Genomic DNA, 21,002 nt, shown 5'->3' with positions numbered 1-21,002 from the left:
ATAATTAAAATAGCAAACACATTCAAGTTACAATGGGTTTCCTCAATTTATAATTTATTTTTTTTTACAAATGAATCACTTTTTACAGTGTTGGACTTTTTCCTTGCAGTAGATCTTGCAATGCAGAAGAGGGCGACAAGCATTTACTTCTACTTTTCAGCTGCTTTACTAATGTTGCACATGCACACAAACACAATTAACTTTGAAATAAAAATATAAAAATGCATCTTAATGCTTGATATTTTACTGATCTAAAATAAGATATATGCTCTTCAGATGAATGGCAATGAACTACTACTTATCATCTGAAACTCAGTTATAATGTGTGTGAGAGAGGAGGAACTTAGTATCTGACATGATCTAATGGTGTCTGACAGAGACTGTGACTCAAATCATTCAGTCTGACTCTTCAACAATGAAGCTTCACTCACTTATTCTCTTCGGTGCCTCAGCTGGTAAGTAAATTAACATATTTAATCATGTTAAAAATGTTTCATTAAAAAACATCTCACTAAATAATTACAAATGTACCTTTTATATTTCAGCTGCAGTTTTTGGAAATGTCATCAAACCAATCAACACTGATGTTTTTGCTGAAGAAGGATCAAATGTGACATTATCCTGTAGTTTTAAAGCCTCTGGAGGTGCAGATGATCTCCACTGGTACCGTCAGTATGGAGGATCAAAACCTGAATTTCTTGTCCTCATCTACGGGTCTGCAACAAAAGCTGCACCGTCTGATATAGACACAAGATTCACTACTAATATTACTAAAAAGGAGCATGTGGACCTGCTGCTCTCCTCTGCTGCAGTATCAGACTCTGCTGTGTATTACTGCGCTCTGCAGCCCACAGTGACAGGAAACACATCAGCTCCATACAAAAACCTGATACAATGAGACAAAAATTTGAACAAATCTATAAAAAAAATAAAAAATAAAGCAAAAACGGCAGATTCAAACATGAATTACACTAGAATATATTGTACTGTAACTGAGAAAGCAAATGCCTTCAATTATATTAAACTAGATACTCTAGTTTAGTTATGCAGTACTAGCAGTTAACCATAAGAGGGCAGTACAGGTGTTCACTATTAAACAAAACAATCCAGCAGCTTTTAACTGTTTTCACAAAAGCTCCACCTTGGACCATCTTTATAATGTCAAACGCAAAGCTCTCATATTCACTCATTTACATGCAGTTCAAGCTGTATTCAACATCAACACACTCATGTTGAACAGGATGAGGAATATATTTCTCTTTGCTCTACTCATCTTTGGTATGCATGTTTATTTACATCAGCTCCAAATTAATTTCATTTGCTTAAATATTTTATTGTACATTCAATATTCTTCAATATTACAGGGTGCAGATCAGAGGACAGAGTTGATCAGCCGGACAAACAACTGACCGAAGCTGAAGGAGGATCAGTGACATTACAGTGCAAATATAAAACAGATTCAGTGCAAGAAGATTTATTCTGGTACATCCAGAGAACAAATGAGTTCCCAAAATACATCCTGAGAAGAAGCAAATATGGAGGAGAAAATGGCACAGAGTTTCAGGAGAGATTTCACTCTGAACATTCAACTAATTCAGTTCCTCTGATGATTAGAGATCTGCATGTGTCTGATTCTGCTGTGTATTACTGCGCTCTGAAGCCCACAGTGACAATACTCAAGTCAAACCACATACAAAAACACAAACATGCATTTGATGCTTTCTTTCCCCAATAAAAACATCTCAAGTTTAAAAGCTACAATAAAGCGATACTAAAAATGAAACAGTCAAATGAACTATAATATCTATAATCCAATCATTAAAGTATAATGTATGCATTCATGTGTCAAACTATTTTCTAAAATGCTGAGTAAGATGCTCTCAAAGTCCCAGAAATGGTATCATTAAAACAATTGTATATTAATTGCATTGCTTTCTTGTTCATTTTAATCATGCAACAGTATTTTCTTTGCTTTTTAACTTTGTCTACATCAAACTGCATCAGTACAAACAAATTCATCTGGATTTGTTTGTCCCAAATTAGAATTATCTATACTCTAACATTGATAAATCTAATTAAATGTTTCATATGATGCAATGCTGTAGTGAGTCGTGAATAAACTGTCCTTCAAAAATGACTGACTGAAAATAAACTAATACTTTAAAGTCAAAATAACTTTTATCAAAGGTGTTAAACCTTTATTTAAAGCAGTAAAATAGTGATGAATCATTAAACTTTGGATCATTTCAAACGGACAATGATAGTCTTAACTAACACTTATGTTATATCTCATCTCTTTCCTTCTTGACATCTGAATTTCAGGTATAATGTGTGTCAGAGAGGAGGAACTCAGTGTTGACAGATCTGACATGATCTGATGCTGTCTGACAGACACTGTGAGAAGAGTCAGACTGAATGGTTTGAATCAGAGTTCAACACTTCAACAATGAATCTTCATTCGCTTATTCTCTTGTATGCATCAGCAGGTAGGTGTCATGTTTGGTTATTTACATTTAATTAATATATTAACATTATATTTACTCAAAAACTCAAACTTTTTTATTTTCAGCTTCTGTTTATGGAAACGTCATCAAACCAGATGAAACAGAAGCTGTTCATGTGAAGGGTTCAGATGTTAAATTATCCTGCAGTTTTTCAGCCTCTGGATATACAGACTATGTCTACTGGTACCGTCAGTATGGAAGATCAAAACCTGAATACCTTGTTCAAACCTATAGTAATACAAATGAACCTCAGCAATCTCTAGTAGATTCAAGATTCACTGCTAACATTGAAAAAAGAGACCAAATTCATGCGGATCTGCTGCTCTCCTCTGCTGCAGTAGCAGACTCTGCTGTGTATTACTGCGCTCTGAGGTCCACAGTCACAGGAAACACATCAGCTCTATACAAAAACCTTGCACAATGAGACTCAATAGACAGAAAACACAAGCTCTTTACATTTGTGAACCTGTTTGACAATGTCAAAGATTTATATTACATATGAATTGGAGATACTGGCATATTAATTCACTTGAATTTAGAAAACAATGTAACGATTATTAAAACATTTCCAATTATTGGCATGTGTAATAGGGTGTTGGTTCATGTCTGCCACAGGATGGCAGTGTTCACACACATTCACAAAGAAAAACTGATAGTTTACAGATATTTTTACAGTGAAAACCATGACCACAGAACTGTGATACAAACTGAACTGGCCAAGATTAAGCACTATACAGTTCACATGGGTTTAACAAGAACAAATAACAACAACAGATAACATCAATCATCCACGTACCTGTCAACCCTCCCATTTTTCCCAGGATTCACCCGTATTTTACAGTTCTATCCCGCTATTTTCCAATATTTCTCCCTTATTTTCAATCTTTCTCTTAAGGGTGACAAACATTTAAAGAGCCGATCCTCCCTATAAGCAACCCATACCACCGTATGGGGGCCGCCCCTTGCTCTTAAATGTGAATTTGTTCTGTGCTTTCGTTTTATTTAGGCATGAAAACACTTTGAAATAAATATAAAAACAGTGGGATTACAGGTGCCGTTGCCCCTCCTATGCAGTCCTCAACATTCATATAGCGGTGCGTGACTGTCAGCAGACCGCTCCACAGTAATAAACAGACGCTGTTTCCCAAACGGATTCTGTACATGCAATTTTAAGCGAATCGAATGTCTGGGTTTTAGGTGTGTGTTTGAACAGACAGATACACATGATTAATAACAACATCAAAACATGTCAATCTTGGTGTTTTTTATTTTTTAAACACAACTAATTTAGTCCAAAATGAGCATAAACAGCTAGGAAAGCAATCGAATACTTTCATTATAACACTAGATGTGTGATGCATCATTACATCATTTTAAAGTGAATCCTGTTATTTAATGTAATCAAATGAAAAATCGAAATAAATGAGATTCATTCGTTGCTCTTTAATCAGAATGTGTAAGTTATCCAGTGAAGAAAAGGTTATTGAGATTTGATACCTTGATTCCATTTCATAATAGTTATTAATTTTAATAAGCTAAACTGTTTGCTAATTTATTTGGTGCTAATGTATACTATTTATTATTTCTTTTATAAATAATAATAGTAAAACATATTACTGGCTGTTTAACTGTTTATTTACAATGAAACAGCTCCAGAAGAACATATCAAGTAATCTGGGGATTTTTTTTGGGGGGGGTCCCTTATTATGGTGGGCATATCCATTATTTTCACATCCCAATGTTGACAGGTATGATCATTCATCAAAACACACACACAATGACAATTAAATCTAGTCAGAACATCTACATATCAATGTTTCAAATTTAAGATCATTTAAACTCTTTTTAAAAGTATGTAGTAAAACTAACTGCTTAAACTCTTGAAATACCCCATATTCTCTATTCTTCATTGTCTATTCTCTATCATCATCGTCCATCAAGTTAAATTGCTTGCATGCTGCTCATGCTGCTTTTGACCCGATTCCACAAGAAAAGCATATAAAATAAAAAATTTCTAAAAACTGTTGATATTTTACACCGTTAAAACAAAATCATCAACAGCATCAGGAAGTTCAGAGGTCAGGAAGTTTGTGTGTATGTGATGTGCAGTGTCTCTCAGCTCAGAGACTGAGAGCTTTAACAGAGAACTGAGCTGATCTTCAACATGAACACATGCTCTATACTAATTCTCACTCTGGCTACAGGTACTATACTGTACTTAATTAACACATCTGAGATCACTTCAGTAACTAACAGAATCATGATCAGATGATTGTTAAATTACAAATTATAAGAACAATAATGTGGTAAACTTTGTATTCACAGAGTAAAAACTTATTTTATGTTTGTTGTTGACAGGTTTGGTGTGTGGAGACAGCATTGAGCCAAATAAAGGGACAGAAAAAAACTCTGAAGAAACCGAAAATGTCAAGTTGAGCTGCTCTTATAGTACAAGCAGCAGTTATGTTTGCCTTTACTGGTACAGACAATATCTCAATGGAGAACCTCAGTATTTACTGCACAGATATGCTCGATCATCGGGTAATAATGAATTTAAGTCTGATGATCGGTTTCAGTCAGCAACATCAGACTCATCCACTGAACTCACTATTACTGATGTGCGTCTGTCAGATTCAGCTCTCTATTATTGTGCTCTAAGAGTAGGAGCCCAGTGATACAAAACATGAAACATGTCGTACAAAAACCTGAAGCTCTTTTCTCTTTCAACTCATCAAGAGAAAACCACAATCAAAACTTTAATCTTAAACCACAATAAAATATGCAGTCACACCTGTGAGGTGTTGAATAAAGTCTGAAAAACAAGTAATACCGTATGAGTTCAAATATCACATTCTATTCTGTTCCTTTTCAATATACACAAATACACTAAATAAAATATAATTCAAAATCAAATTTACAGCAGACGGATAAATATACGTGATGTAATATTGTTTGTTTGTATGTGTATATATATATATATATATACATACAGTATATATATACATACAGTATATATAGACATACAGTATATATAGACATACAGTATATATAGACATACATTATAGTATACAAATAATATAATATACAAATAATATATATATATATATATATATATATATATATATATATATATATATATATAGAGAGAGAGAGAGAGAGATAGATAGATAGATAGAGAGACATACAATATTATATATATATCTATATATATATATATCTATGTATATATATATATATATATATATATATATATATATATATATATATATATATATATATATATATATATAAATATATATATATAACATATTCAGTATACAATATACATTACATATATATTCGACTGCTGTAAATTTGTTTTTGAATTATATTTTATTTATATAAGTGTGTGTGTGTGTGTGTGTGTGTGTGTGTGTGTGTGTGTGTGTGTGTGTGTGTGTGTGTGTGTGTGTGTGTGTGTGTGTGTGTGTGTTATATTGTATATGCTGATCTCAGTTTTCAATATTAGAACTTCAATGAATTGCTTACGATCTACACCATCCAACCCATTTTATATTTATACTGAAAAAAGTCAAGCCATTTTCATGCTCAATTTTAGTCCTCAACAAACTAAAGTCGCACATATTGTATACAAAGTTATGAGTAATAAAAACTGTCATTAAAGCTGTCTGTTAAAACCAAAAGCTCCAAAATTACTTGAAATGACTTAAGATTGTCACAAAAGTACCCTTTCTAAAAAGAATTTAATTAAAAATGTCATTTTATCAGTTTTCATTTAAGATGTAGCAAACATTAATTTAGGCTCCTTTAGTGTGTATAATATCTGTAAACAGTTGACACTGGAAAACTTTAGACTAATATTCACTGCTGTGTGTAAACTGTAGTGATATGGCAGAGGAATTCACTTTTAAACACTGCAGTTTTTGTGAGTGACTTTACTGACAAATTTCAACAATTGACAAGAGTCAGCCAATCAGTCAACAAGAGTTTAATCAGTTTGTCAACATGATGTGGTTTCGCTTCACTTTACTACAGTACCAGTGACCAACAGACTTCTTTCAAGAGCAATTCTCCTCTATTGTTAGCAAATCAAAACATTTTAGCAGTGGGTGGAGTTTATTCACACTGCTGAGAGTGAAAGAGTTCAGTCAAACACTGTTTCTGCATCACTGACTCTATGAAGACATGTTTCTCTTCACCTGCATTATAACACAGCTCATCATAAGTAAGTATTAAATACACAAAGTAAATAAAATCGCAACTTTGCAGGTCTGCTTTTTTTTCTTCATTAATTGTGACTCTCCTTTTCACAGGAACTTCTGCTGATGAAATACATCCCCTGTCTTCAGATAAGTGTGTGACTGAAGGTGAAAATGTGACTCTGTCTTGTAATTACAGCACCAGTACTGGCAATGTTAACTCTCTCCAGTGGTATCGCCAGTATCCCGGAGCAAAACCAGAGTTTTTACTTTCTGTCACTGAATATTCAAACAGCACCGAGCCTGATCTTCGTCTGTTTTCAAACGCTGTAAAAGCACTGAAGCGTGTGGATCTGCTGCTCTCCTCTGCTGCAGTATCAGACTCTGCTGTGTATTACTGTGCTCTGAGGCCCACAGACACAGGAAATACACAAACACTGAACAAAAACCCCTCAAACACAGTATTGAGTTTGTATTATTGTGTTTGTTTATTATAACTACACAGTACTGAGTTTGTATATTGTTTAAAGAATAATGTACAGCCGGTTATGCATGTAATATGTGTGTGAATGTGAAATTATTTGCAAAGAAAACAAAAAACACTTTTGGTAAAAAGTTAAAACGTGCTACATCCCAATTCACATTCTATCCATCCTTGTATTTGAAAATAGAATTAGTATGTCCAAACAATAGTGTGTTGAATAGAGTTTGCTAAATGTTCCCGGGTGGTTATTAATTTAAGTGTAGAAGCATCCATACTCTAATCGCTGATATTTCCGGTAGAAATTTTAAGTGTACAAGCGTCCATGCTTTAAGCGCTGATATTGCCCACAGAACATTGTGCATTGGACGCGAATTCAATTAGAATTACAAACATGGGTGAAAAGTGTAAATATATAAACATGATGGACGCACGAGACCAACTGTCAAGTTGAGTGGCTTCGGTTATGTTGTTTGTATGACTGTTAATCAATATCTAGCATACTGGAAAATATTTTAAATAGCGTTTTCGGTGTTATATTTCATCTGCAAAAACAATGTGAAGTGAACTTGTACAGTATAAAGACCTTGGAAGATTTCTCTGCATGAAATGCTCGTGAATGGCAGGTTAACCTGCTGCTGCTTCTCCATTAAGGTAGGTAATTAAATATAAAAGAAATGGGGATGATTGACAGGGCTCATAACGAAGCAACACAACGATCTGTTAACAAGGATGTAGTATGTCCCAAAGCTGCTATACTCTGTTACACACTCAAAAGTATAGATTTTTCTTTTGCAAAAAAAGTACATACTTTTAGAGCATAGTATAAGTATGTGAATTGGGACAGAGTAATGGTAATTTTTTTTTTTATTAGAGCTATAGTATGGAGCATAAATGTGTCTTATTATGTGTCTTATGTGACTATGTGTTTTATTAATTTGTTAGCTTGTTTTGAGTACATTGTGTGTGTGTACAATTGAATCATTTCTTTCTTTAGTTTTCTTTGTTTCTTGTTTTTGTCTTTATTTTCCTGCTAGACTTGTGCAGTGTCCATTTTTAATGACAATAATAATGAGTTTAAGCTTAGGATGCTATAATCTAAATATAATATAAACCTGTATTTGTCAACTTAAAGTCCATAACTGTCACACAATGAAGATAAGGATGGTCCTCTTTAAGTCAATTTACTCAAACACACAGTGGACTGTTCAACAGGAGAAGCAGGTAAGTGATATTCTTGAAAGGAGAGCAAACAAATACGTTGTTCGCAGTGTAAACAAGGATCTTCATGCAACCATGTAAAGTCACTTCCCTTAATCACAGCATGTGCATCCACAGGGTTAGGAGAAACGTCCATAGGAGAAGGGAAACATCCACGGAAGACGGAGAGCCAGGGAGAAGGCGAGGTAAACCATCTGACTTCGATTCCATGAATGACTGGGATCGGGGAGTCTATATAGTGACTGTGATTGCTGGGGCAGGTGTGTGTAATTAGAACTCAGGTGAGAGTGCTCGGGTGTGATGAGAGGTGGCAGGAGAAGGAGAGCGATGATTGGACCTGAGGGAACAAGATGATGAAGGAGAATGGTGATTGGAGCAGAAGGAACGAGCAGGGGATGTGACAATAACAACTGAAGCTGCGGTCACACTGGAGTTTGTGTGTGCGAAATTCTGTCGTACGGCACTGCGAAAAGGGGCGGGATTAAACAAGATGATTAGACATTAAAAAAAGCGAGCGATTGGTCCATGTTTTAAATTTCTGTGCAGAGAGGTCATGTTCTGATCCTCGATTGGTCTCACGCAGTCAAGTGATGCGATTTTCCAGGTCAGAGTTCACCAAGCTTGAACTTTGCATCACCAAGCTTGACCTTGCGTTTCCGGTCTGATGCATTCGCGTGCGTATGAATGGAAGTCTATGGGGAGAAAAGCCCAGTGTGACCACAGCTTTACAGAACAAATCATCTACTGTAGAAAGAAGACTGTAGTGACATATCAGAAATATTAGTATTCATATCATCTAAAATCCTTTTTAAGACCACCGAGATACAAGAATGAGCCAATTTGTATTAAACAAATTTATGTAGAGTCTGAATTGTGACATGAAAGTAGTTCCAATCTTATTATCAGTATAGACTATAGTAATTACTAGGAAATATCAGAATGTTTCATTGACTAAAGTGATAAAAGCTTATCAAAACAATTAATACTTTTTACAATACTGTATACAGAACACATATAATGTATACTGAGAGCAAGTGCAGCTCAGACTCCTCCCAGCAGGCAGAGCAATGATATAAATTGACTGCTGCTTTAACAGATGCAGAACGAGGAAGAGGAGCACAACATCTCTGCAGATTCTTCATCACTTACAGAGGATTTCAGCTTCATATAATGGCTTTCTGGAAAAGTGGCATTCTGATCATAATTATATTTATCAAGGGTGAGTAATTTTCAATTAATGATCATTGTGATGCTTAAAATGAATGTTATTTATGTGTGTAATCTGCATATTTATTAATTTTGTTGTGATTCTATTTCAGGATGTGATTCTCAGGATAAAGTTGATCAGCACATGAAGACTCAATCTGCTTTTGAAGGTGATACTGTAACCATTGACTGCACATATCAGACTTCTTCTACAACACCCACTCTATTCTGGTACCAGCAGAAAGTCAATGGAGTCCCCAAACACATGCTCAATAAAATCACTAACACATCTGGACACACTGAGGAAGAATTCAATGAGAGATTTCACGCAGCTCTCAGCAAAACTTCAGTTCCTCTGACAATCAAGGATGTGCGAGTGTCAGACTCTGCTGTGTATTACTGTGCTCTGAGGCCAACAGAGACTCAAACACACTCAACACACACACAAAAACCCTGACAATGTAACAACATACAAATTATGCCTTTAATGTTATCACATTAATTTATTAAGTGCATGATTTCATTTTTAAAATCCACAAATACACTGATTTAGTAAGTTTCTTTCACTTGTCACTTAAAAGTTGATGATCAAATTATACATTCAATATTTCTACATTTATGTTGATTAATTTAGATTATTTTCATCACTCATGCTGCTAAAACGATATAATCACCATAAAATGTTATTGTCTTTAAAACTCATTTGGGAATGTGAAGAACTGTATGCGTTTGTGCAACTGACTAGAAAGGCCAGAAGAGGGCGATGCACACTTAACATAACATTTCATCAAAGTCAGGCGTTTACACACACAAGAAATTTGCTTTCATGACAGAAGTTTCCACAGGGCAACAGGATGACAGTGACAGGACAAAAACACAGATAATAAGGGAATTTAAAAAGCAATAACTATACAATAATTACACTGTACATAGCTAAATCATGTGTAAATTGAAGTGTAAACGATGGTGTTAAATAAAACTGTACGTACAGTGTGAACAACACTACACAATAATTGTCAAGATCTATTCATCCCCCTTTAAGTTTAATTTTGAGTTACTAAATCACAAAATGATGAATGGAAATTTGCATGTAAAGGTGAAACAATTAACTAATAAACAAAAAAATGAGCCTAAATTAGTAATAGGTCAATATACACATCCATCATAATAAAAAGGATCATCTTTATGATCACATGAGCTTAATTTTTCTTTTTTGTATGTTTATGCAGTATTACAGTGTCACATTTATTAATTTTAATCATGTTAAAAGACTCACTCAAAGACTTCACTCAAAATGTAACATTCCCTCATCATTTTCTCAACTTTCACTTGTCACAAATTTGTCTACAACACAAAAGAAGTTTTTTTTTTTAAATGTTGGAAACCACCATAATATGACAAACAAATAGTATGGAAGTCAATGGTTACAGGTTTCCGACATTTTTCTAAACATCTTCTGTGTTCAACTGAAACAGGAAACTCGAAACCAGGGATATCAAACTCAGCCCTGCAGAGTTTAGTTCCAACCCTGCTCCAACACACTGGACTTGTCTCCCCATACACTTCGCGAATGCGTCAGACCGGAAACGCAAGGTCATGCATCAAGTTTCGCAGGTTACTGCGGTGCAAAGTTCAAACTTTGTGAACTCTGACCAGCGAAATCGCAATACTTGACTGCGTAAGACCAATCGAGAATCAAAACATGATCTCTCTGGACAGAAATTTAGAACATGGAGCAATCGCTCACTTTTTTTAATGTCTAATCATCTTGTTTAATCCCACCCCTTTTCGTAGTGCCGTACGACAGAATTTCGCATTATCAAACTCTAGTTAGTGTGACCGCAGCTTTACCTGTAGGTTTCAAACAAGCCTGAAGGACTCAATTAGTTTGATCAGGTGTGTTTGACCAGGAATTGAGTTTGACATCCCTGCTTTAAAGTATGAAACAACTGAGTAAAGTGAGCATATTTAGATTTTTGTGTGAACTATCCCTTTAATACAGAGTTCTCATCCTCTTCGTCAGGAGGTGGAGCATGTAAAGAGCTGAAAAAGAGCAGCTCAAACTTTGCTTCTCAAACTGCAAACATGAAGATGCTCTGTGTTCTGCTTCTGCTATTACTGATAGAAAGTAAGAATTTACTTATTATTTAATCTTTAATCAATTGATCAATAATATGAAGATCTGGGCACTGATTTCCTTGTAATTTATTAGCGTGAATTAATTAATGGTTGAATTAATTAATGGTTGTCTTGCAGAGGAGACGTTTGCACAGTCAATAACACCGCTGGAAAACACGACACTTAAAAGTGAAGGAGAAACCGTCTCTCTGTCCTGTAAATATGAAGGAGTTGTGAATAACCTGCACTGGTATCGTCAGTATCCTGGATCCAGACCAGAGTTCCTTGCATACATTTATGAGCATGGAGACAAAAGTAAACCTCTTCCTCCTCGACTTTTACCTAAAGTTGATAAAAACAGCAAACGTGTGAGTCTGGAGATCTCTGAAGCTGAAGTGACTGACTCTGCGCTGTATTACTGTGCACTGGCGCCCACAATGACAGGAAACTCATCTACACACTACAAAAACACAACGAACAATAAAAGCTTTCAGAAACATCACACACTATCAACTAATCACAAATTCATTCATTCATTTTCCTTCGGCTTAGTCCCTTTATTCATTAGGGGTCACCACGATGAAATGACAAGTTTAAGTTAGTTGAGCAGGTTTATTATTATTATCTTTATTATTAATATTATTAATCAAGTCCTAGGGGCTGTTCCATAAACCAAGCTTAGAGAAAAAGCCAAGCTTATTTTGGTAAGTCAGGTTTATTAATGGTGGATCCGGTTTCACATATCAAATTTACGATAGTTCAAACTCAGTTACTCTGGCAACTTATGCAGGAAAACTAGCCTGGTCTGGGGCAGGTTAACTCTTATGTCTTAAGTTCAAGCTTAATTAAAGTAATGTTAACATTAATTAATCGTAATTTGATGCTATTTTAAAACTTTATAGTCACTTAATAATAAATATATATACACCAAACATCTTTTAAAAAATACAGTAGAACGATATATACATTTAAATTCAAACCAGTTATTCTAATACAAACTACAAAATTTCAACTAAATTGAGATATATTTTTAATGTTTGTTGATTTTTTTTCCTGTTTATTAAAAGTATATTTAATATTTCCTCCAACATATTCTCGCTGTGAACAGCTGTGTCTCATTTCAGAGCTCTTTCATTTCTCGTAGTTGCCATAGCACACAACATAATCAATGTTTCTATGCTCGACCTTTAAGGTTTCAAGACAGTAACGTGCACAAGCATTTATCTGAACTCAGATTAGTAAAATCAAATAATCTTCAACTTGCTGTTATGGAACCATTCTAAGCGTGGACGTTTAGTTCGGCTCATTGAAATCAGGCTTTTGACTTTAATCCCCGATTTCTAATCCACTTTTATGAAACAGCTCCCTGGTAACTGAGTGTACTGTGATAATTGGGCTGGGTAATATGACAATAATCTACAAAAATCTATCATTATGACAATTATAAACAGTCATCTCATATCCTAATGATGATATATTTCATGACATTATCATTTTGTAAATTCAATCAATTCATATTTGTATATTGACCACTATATTGATGTCTTTTTACATTTAAAGTACATACTCCAAAAATTCCCTCATTCGTTTGTGATAATTTTTCTCACTTCTTGGAAATGTTTGAATAAAAAAATGTAAAAGTATAAAAAAATAAATATTTATAAAATATGAAACATGATTACAGCTCCAATATGAAAGTAAAAATATAGCTACATAAAAAGCTATTTACTTTCTCCCAATGCTGTTATTCATGTTGTGCTTTCTTAATTCTTAAAAAATATTACTCACCCAATATTACACCACTAAATAAATAATAGAGCATAATATGAAACGATAGATTTTTTATTTGGTCCATACAATTTCATCATATTGCCCACAACCCTATCAGAATATTTAAAAATGCTTTAATTGCAGCATTTGTTCCTATGTTGTGCACATTGTTTACTGCATTTCATCATTCGTCTACTATATGCAGAAAAAAAAACAATCTTTATGATTTTGTATGTACCTGAGGATAAACCTGTATGGTCTTATGGTAAAATACTAACGAAAAATTGACTTGATCTAAACTGTGTATATATGACAAACACATTTTACCATCAAGCTGTATAGGAGGCTGAAAGAGGAGGAGTTAAGCTCAAGGATCAGAGACTTTCTTGTTACATTTGCTCGAATGTTCAAAGCTCAGTCCTGCTGTAGAGACACACACACACGTCAACAATGATTCTTCATTCACTCATTCTGCTCTCTGCCTTCACATGTAAGTGTGCTTGTGTATGTTTTACGTGCATTTGCATTAAAAAGCCCAATATGTGCAATAATTTTCAAATTATAACGAACCTATTTAATAGAAAATGAAAACATTCTTAAATGACATATTTAGAATATGCAGAATTTAAAATAATGAATGAGTTCATTGCATGTATAAAATTTCTGCCCATAGTAATAAATCATTTTAAAGCTGTCATTGTTTTCCAGGTGTGAGTTTTGGAGATGAAATCAGTCCTGACAGCAGTGAAGTGTTTGCTGCAGTGGCTTCAAATGTTACTTTATCCTGCAGTTATACCTCTGCATATAATCTTCAATGGTACCGTCACTATCCTGGAGCAGCTCCTCAAAACCTTCTGCTCATAACAGATGGTCTAACAGAGACTAAGTTTTCTGAAGTAGATCCCAGGTTTGCAACTAAGCTGAGAAAAGAAAATCAAGCTGGAAAAGAAATCAAGCGTGTGGATCTGCTGCTCTCCTCTGCTGCAGTATCAGACTCTGCTGTGTATTACTGTGCTCTGAGGCCCACAGTGACAGGAAACACACAAACACTGAACAAAAACCTGCTTCATAAATGACACACAGATCACTCCTCTTCTATCTAGAATCATCATGCCCATTCAAAGGAAGCACTTGCATTTTTGGCCATTTTATTGATGAATTTAGTAGTAAAGTATGCAACTATAGCAGAAATCCTTCATTTACAAGTGGAAAAAAAATAAAAAACAAACAAAGGTAAAAAATACCACCACGCTATATATATATTCTGTTTTTTCTTGCTTTGATTTTTTTTTATTTACATTTCCTTAGACATCAGGTGTTAATCTAAAACATTCAATTTATTTTATAACTGAACTAGTGGCAGTAAATACATGTACTGGGGAGAAATGGGTCTAAAACACGTACATACATTCTACCATTGTGGAGAATTATTCACTGTTTTCAGAATATAAAGTTTAGCCATTTCCAGTTTTCTCCAGCAGAGGTCAGTATTGCGCTCTTCATGTATGAGTGGATCATGGGAATTTAAAGTAGAGCTCAGTGAGAGAAACCTCCACAAAGCTTCTGACAGCTCAGTGGAGTCCATTTCTGTCCTTTTACCTCAGAGATCAACTATGTGTAGATGGGCTTTCATTTCCCTGTGTTTTATTGTACATTACTATGGTAAGTGCATTTCTGTTTCTGTGCACTTCAACTGGAAATTATTTCCATTATGATAACTGAATGATTAAGTTTGCTTTGCTCATAATTTATGTTAATGATCCACTTTTCTATGTATTTCTCCAGTGTGCAGAGGACAAGACAGAGTAGAACAGCCTTCGAGAGACACAACTGCGAATGAAGGAGGTCAAGTTATTATACACTGTAATTACAGCACCACTGATATTAATATATACCTCTTCTGGTACAAACAGCAGCCAAACAGATCACCAACATTCATTCTGAATAAACAAATATATGGTGAAGGAACCACTGTGCCTGATTTTAAGAAGAGATTTTCTGCAACACTGAACTCCACAGCAAAATCAGTTCCTCTGCTGGTCCAGGATCTGCGAGTATCAGACTCTGCTGTGTATTACTGCGCTCTGAGGCCCACAGTGACAGGAAACACAACAGCACTGAACAAAAACCTGATTCATTCAACTCTTGAATACGTGATATGCCTTATTGTCATATAAACAATATAAGGTGAAGTACAGAGTGTTCCTCCAGGACCAAGGTGCTACAGTACATCAAACAACAGAAACTGACAACACAACACAGGATTATAAAAATTTAGAGAATGAAATTCGATAAACTAAAATAAAAATAAATAAAATAAGAATAAGAGCGCAATGATGGAATCTGGACCTGTTTTACTGCCAAAATTACTGTATCCCTAAATACTAGCTGATATATGCTGATAATCTGCTTTATGTTTAAAGCATAGGAATACACCGAAATGAAAATTCTGGCCTAAAACAGAAACCAAAACTTCTGCATGCGCTGAAACCTAAACAACTTTGTAAGAACTAGTTCTTATTTTATTCAATAACTGAAATAATTTTGTAAGACTTTTCAGATTTAACTCAATAACATAGTTTATGATCATTAAAAAAAGCTAGTAAAATAACAACATTTTATTGAAAGTGAATATTTATTGACAGTAAACGGGTTCAAAGACATAACTTTACCAGCATTGCAATGACAGCACAGTAGCACGATTGCAAGCAGCAGGAACAAATTATCTAAACAGAAATGTCATGCTGTCTGCATACTTTGCTTTTTCAGTGACGTTCCTGCTTAAAAACACATACGTGTGTGTGACAGGATGTGTTATAATTAGGCCTGTCACAATTTTTTTGTTGTTGTTGTGTGATATATTGCACCAAAATACATTGCGATAAATGATATTTTTGTTAAAGACCATTTTATGCCACTCATTATATAATGCCAGAATGACAATATCATCACAATGCAAATACACTCTTCAATAGAACACATATTATCTTATTATTAAGAATATCCCATTTAATTATAGTCATTTTAACACTTTAATAGTTAGGTATTGAAATCAGAATGTGAAAATGCAAATCCTAAATAAACAATAATAAATGTTTAAAAAAAGTGCATGGTAAAAAGTATCATATTTGCTACCAGATCTATTATCAGTTGTCAGACACCCACATGAAAATATACTACAGTAATTTATTGTAAATACTACAGTGCTTGCCACACAAAGACTTTACTTGGGTGTGCTGCCCAGATATAATAACGGCCGCACAAGTATATTTAGTGACACTCTTTTTTTAAACTATTAACATCCTTTACTGTACACTTTTTTGTATCCGCTCAATAACCAAAACATCCGCAATCGATTAAGTAGTGGAAAATCTTTTCTCCTTTACCCGTTTTGTTCTATGTGCAAAAGACCTGTCAACACTCCCACAGTCTTACGTGCTCTGCAGACCCACAGAGGCATGCCTTTTTGGGACTTAAAAATTTGTCCGGCCCGGGTTCTAAGTCTTGTAAATTGTCCGGGATTCAACTTTTGCTTTCACTTTCTTAAGCCTATTTTCGCTTGGCTTCGCAGTTGACGCGAGAGTGAGAGAAACATTCAATAATTCCCTTTTTTAATCTAAACGACAAAAATATAGGTCTAAACTGGCTGTAAAATATATGTACACCATTAATAATGGTTGATCAACGCATTTGATGCATCTTGATTGACGGTCGTAGGCCAAAGGTAAATATATGTCAAGCTGTATTGCAAAGTTTCAATGAATATTTTTTTCTTTTTTGTTTATTTAAAAATAACTAGAAACTTTAAGTATGTTAACTAATCTATTATATATTTTTTTTACATTTTTATAATGAACCTAATAAAATGAAAACATAAGAATTCCATTTATAACAATATGGAGTTTATTGCCACATACATTAGTCAAGCGGCACCTGTCTTTGCCTTGATTTGCTCACTGAGGATCTCACAATTGACCTTTCGTTAAGCCCCGCCCTCCTTAGTTACTGATGATACGCCTGTCAAGCTTTCGTGCCTGGTACGTCTATTACAATGTGTATGTGCCGGTGTCAGACTTTGCCAGGGATATAATTAGTCATTTTTGGCGAACAGGTGAGATATCCGAGAAAGCCGGACAAAAAAGGACTGCAGTATACATTACAGGAGTATATTCACCACATAATAGGCAACCGATCAGAAAATATCTTAATCAAAATTGAAGCTAGGTTAGTCTAGCTGCCTCATACGCTGACCATTTAACATCTTAGCTCATGCACAGCAAAAGAGTTGACATTAAAAAAAAATCTAATAATAACACATTAAACCGTGATTTATCTTTTTTAGCCAAAAAACCTGAAAGATTAACTGTTGTGCAATGAAATATAGCGTTACTAACCGACAAGGAAACATGCATGGACAGTGCTTTTACATCATTCATCCATAGAAAGAACAGCCAGAAAGGGGAAACTGATGAATTTGTGTGGAATATTAGCATCATAGGCCCATTACAATGTACAATAAGTTACCTATAACTGTCAGCATGTTTGTGTGCTCTGTATCCAGTTTCTATTCTAATTTGCAGTAAAGTGGAAGAAATAAATTGAAATGCAAATGAAATGAAATGCTGTTGATATGTAATTTCAAATATCCATAGCTTGAAACAGATGGAAATATGATTGCTATAAGTATGACTACTACGGTGAGGGCTTAAACGGAACAGTGCTCATAATATCGAGCAAAAAGAAAAAGAGAGCTGGGAAACATAACCTGCTTTGTATTTTTGAAGGAAACACAGTTTAGATCTATTCACGGTAAGAGGTGTGTGAGTTATTGCCGTCTATGACTGTGTCAGGAATATCGAAACAAAACCAACTTAACTCCGCTCCTTTAGCGCCCCTCACACAGCTTGATCCATTTTGGCATTTTTCCCCTTGGGTTTTAAAAAGGGAAAATTCCACCACCCCGTCCAAACATTTAGGATACCGGGTATCAGATTTGCACAATCCATATGCACAACGCTTTGGCTTGCTTCCCTCGCTCGAAAGCTTGACAGAACTCCTGCGCATTGCTACGATTGCTAGGTCACGATTGGTGGATAGCGGTTTTTCGGTGTGGTTTAGCGAAGGGTCAATTGTGCTTTATCCACTGAAGAACAGTATGTTGATTAAAAAATTTTATTAATTTACAAAATTTAATTGAAACATTTAAGTTTTTTTTTTTGTAGCTTAAAAATAAAACTAACAAATGAAAGCTTACGTTAAATTAGAACCAAATGTATAATATGACCAAATATTTCCCCAGATGGGATGGTGGGCTAAATCAAAGGTTACAATGGGCCAACCTAGGCCTGCGAGCACTCGTTTGGGCATCTCTGCTCTAAAGGATTCATACCATACAAGAGAATCAGTAATCAACCACAAGAGGGTGCCATGAATGACAATCCAGAACATGAAACAGATCTGATCTGCCAAAGATCTCCACGAAAGGGGGAGGGTTTAAAACACAAACATCTGATGTGATCTTGTTCAACTTCAAGTCTGTTTGACAGCAGAAGAAACACACAATGATTCTCCTTTCTGGCATTCTGCTTTCTATCTTTGCATGTAAGTATTGAAGGGTTTTGTGATTTGCATCTAAGCCTGAGCAGCCAGAACATTATAAAGAGTATTTTTAATGTTGTACACAATGTTGAAATTGTACAGAAATATTTAAATTTCAATGTATTCACCAGATCATAAAACATTTGTTCTACTCTTGCAGATGCAACATATGGAGATGAAATTAAACCAGTCAAAATAGAAGAGTTTGCTGACGAGGGCTCAAGTGTTACATTATCTTGCACTTATTCATCTGCAAATACTCTTTTCTGGTACCGTCAGCAACCTGGATCAGCTCCTCAATATCTTGTGCTCATTCCAGAAGGTACAAAAGAAGATTGGAAATCAGATGTTGATGACAGATTTACAGCCAGAGTCTCTAAAGACAAAGAAAAGCGTGTGGATCTGCTGCTCTCCTCTGCTGCAGTATCAGACTCTGCTGTGTATTACTGTGCTCTGAGGCCCACAGTGACAGGAAACACATCAGCTCTATACAAAAACCTGACGCATGTAAAAAAGCATACTTCCTACAAATCACATAATCCACAGAATCACATTCCCAGATTGCCCTCTCAGATGTACTGTATTCCAGACATTTGTTCTTAACTGTTTTTAAAATTAGCTGTATATTTATTGGGGTGACACGGTGGCTCAGTGGGTAGCGCTGTCGCCTCACAGCAAGAAGGTCGCTGGTTCGAGTCCCGACTGGGTCAATTGGCGTTTCTGTGTGGAGTTTGCATGTTCTCCCCGTGTTTGCATGGCTTTCTTCCGGGTGCTCCGGTTTCCCCCACAAGTCCAAAGACGTGCCATAGATGAATTGGCTAAAGTGGCCGTAGTGTATGTGTGTGGATGTGATAGTGTATAGGTGTTTCCTAATACTGGGTTGCAGTTGGAAGGGCATCTGCTGGGTAAAACATATGGTGGATAAGTTGGCGGTTCATTCTGCTGTGGTGACCCCGGATGAATAAAGGGACTAAGCTGAAGAAAAATGAATGAATGAATAAATGAATGTATATTTATACTGTATGTAATAGTCACACAAATGCCTGAAGGAGGTTGTGTGATTGAAACTTTACTGAATAAAATTTGTCTATGTATGGAATAAAGATGTAACTGGGTATGGAATTTCTCTTTACTGTTAAAGATTTAGCTTTTTATTTTTATTGTTTATGTAAAGCAGGGTTTTTTTTTTTCAGTTGTATGAGGTAAACTAGTCTTTGAAACTAGTCATTTATATTGTGTGACATTATATATCTGTAGACCACCAACATTATCTCTTATTTCCCAAATTGGCATGGGTGGGTGCTATTTTTACTCCCAGTTTATTGAGTAGTATAAAAAGTCTTGAATTATAGAAGGTATTATGTGGGGAAATATAAATGGAATCATTTTAGGTCACTGAGAAAAATCTGAAAACGTGTCCACAAGGTGGCAGGGTCTCAAACTCATATTGAAGGCTGCAAATGAAAAACAAATAGAATCTTTTTCTGAAATACAAAGAGGAATTCCTGCATAGAGCAATGCTGGAGTACTTTAGTGTTAAAAACTCTTTGTGATGTTTTATAAAAAAAGATTTCGGGAGGAACATGCACAGCTGTTTTGACATTTCTAATTCATCATTAACAATCGTTCTATTATCCAATCAGCATAAGACCAAACCCCCATAAATATCAAGCTTGTCCAACCTCCATTATCTCTGGACTTCAGGATCCCTGCATCACCCCAACATTAGGCCTGTCACAATAATCAATATTTCGACTTATCGCACAACACAGGGCGATGACCTCAATAATTTTTGATGATGCAATAAATATTGCCCATACATAAACAATTCTTGCAACATTTTATCTCTGTCTCTATTGGAGGTTACAGTGTCAGTATGATTAAAAAAAACACTATAGTATTTAC

The 21,002-nt window shown here is 35.0% G+C and overlaps 7 gene segments (V, D, J or C); all 7 read left to right on the top strand.

Annotated features, from left to right (window-relative positions):
• The first annotated feature begins 415 nt into the window (after positions 1-415).
• LOC130238035 (T cell receptor alpha variable 20-like) lies at positions 416-898 on the top strand. The segment is given in 2 exon segments: positions 416-455; positions 546-898. Coding segments are annotated over 2 exon segments (393 nt in total).
• Positions 899-2,446: 1,548 nt separating this feature from the next.
• LOC130238028 (T cell receptor alpha variable 26-2-like) lies at positions 2,447-2,928 on the top strand. The segment is given in 2 exon segments: positions 2,447-2,486; positions 2,570-2,928. Coding segments are annotated over 2 exon segments (399 nt in total).
• Positions 2,929-6,689: 3,761 nt separating this feature from the next.
• Positions 6,690-9,576, top strand: LOC130238022 (T cell receptor alpha variable 18-like). The segment is given in 3 exon segments: positions 6,690-6,729; positions 6,818-7,164; positions 9,502-9,576. Coding segments are annotated over 3 exon segments (462 nt in total).
• Positions 9,576-10,068, top strand: LOC130238018 (T cell receptor alpha variable 18-like). The segment is given in 2 exon segments: positions 9,576-9,624; positions 9,725-10,068. Coding segments are annotated over 2 exon segments (393 nt in total).
• A 1,628-nt stretch (positions 10,069-11,696) lies between these two features.
• On the top strand, positions 11,697-13,106 carry LOC130238008 (T cell receptor alpha variable 12-2-like). The segment is given in 3 exon segments: positions 11,697-11,739; positions 11,868-12,157; positions 13,092-13,106. Coding segments are annotated over 3 exon segments (348 nt in total).
• An 843-nt stretch (positions 13,107-13,949) lies between these two features.
• LOC130237998 (T cell receptor alpha variable 21-like) lies at positions 13,950-15,308 on the top strand. The segment is given in 3 exon segments: positions 13,950-13,989; positions 14,208-14,512; positions 15,285-15,308. Coding segments are annotated over 3 exon segments (369 nt in total).
• Positions 15,309-19,060: 3,752 nt separating this feature from the next.
• On the top strand, positions 19,061-19,700 carry LOC130237982 (T cell receptor alpha variable 5-like). The segment is given in 3 exon segments: positions 19,061-19,100; positions 19,258-19,562; positions 19,644-19,700. Coding segments are annotated over 3 exon segments (402 nt in total).
• Positions 19,701-21,002: the final 1,302 nt, after the last annotated feature.

The sequence above is a fragment of the Danio aesculapii genome, chromosome 2 (assembly GCF_903798145.1).
Source record: "Danio aesculapii chromosome 2, fDanAes4.1, whole genome shotgun sequence".
Classification (NCBI taxonomy): domain Eukaryota; kingdom Metazoa; phylum Chordata; class Actinopteri; order Cypriniformes; family Danionidae; genus Danio; species Danio aesculapii.
Note: the sequence above shows the minus strand (reverse complement) of the source record. Positions and strands in the feature narration are given on the sequence as shown.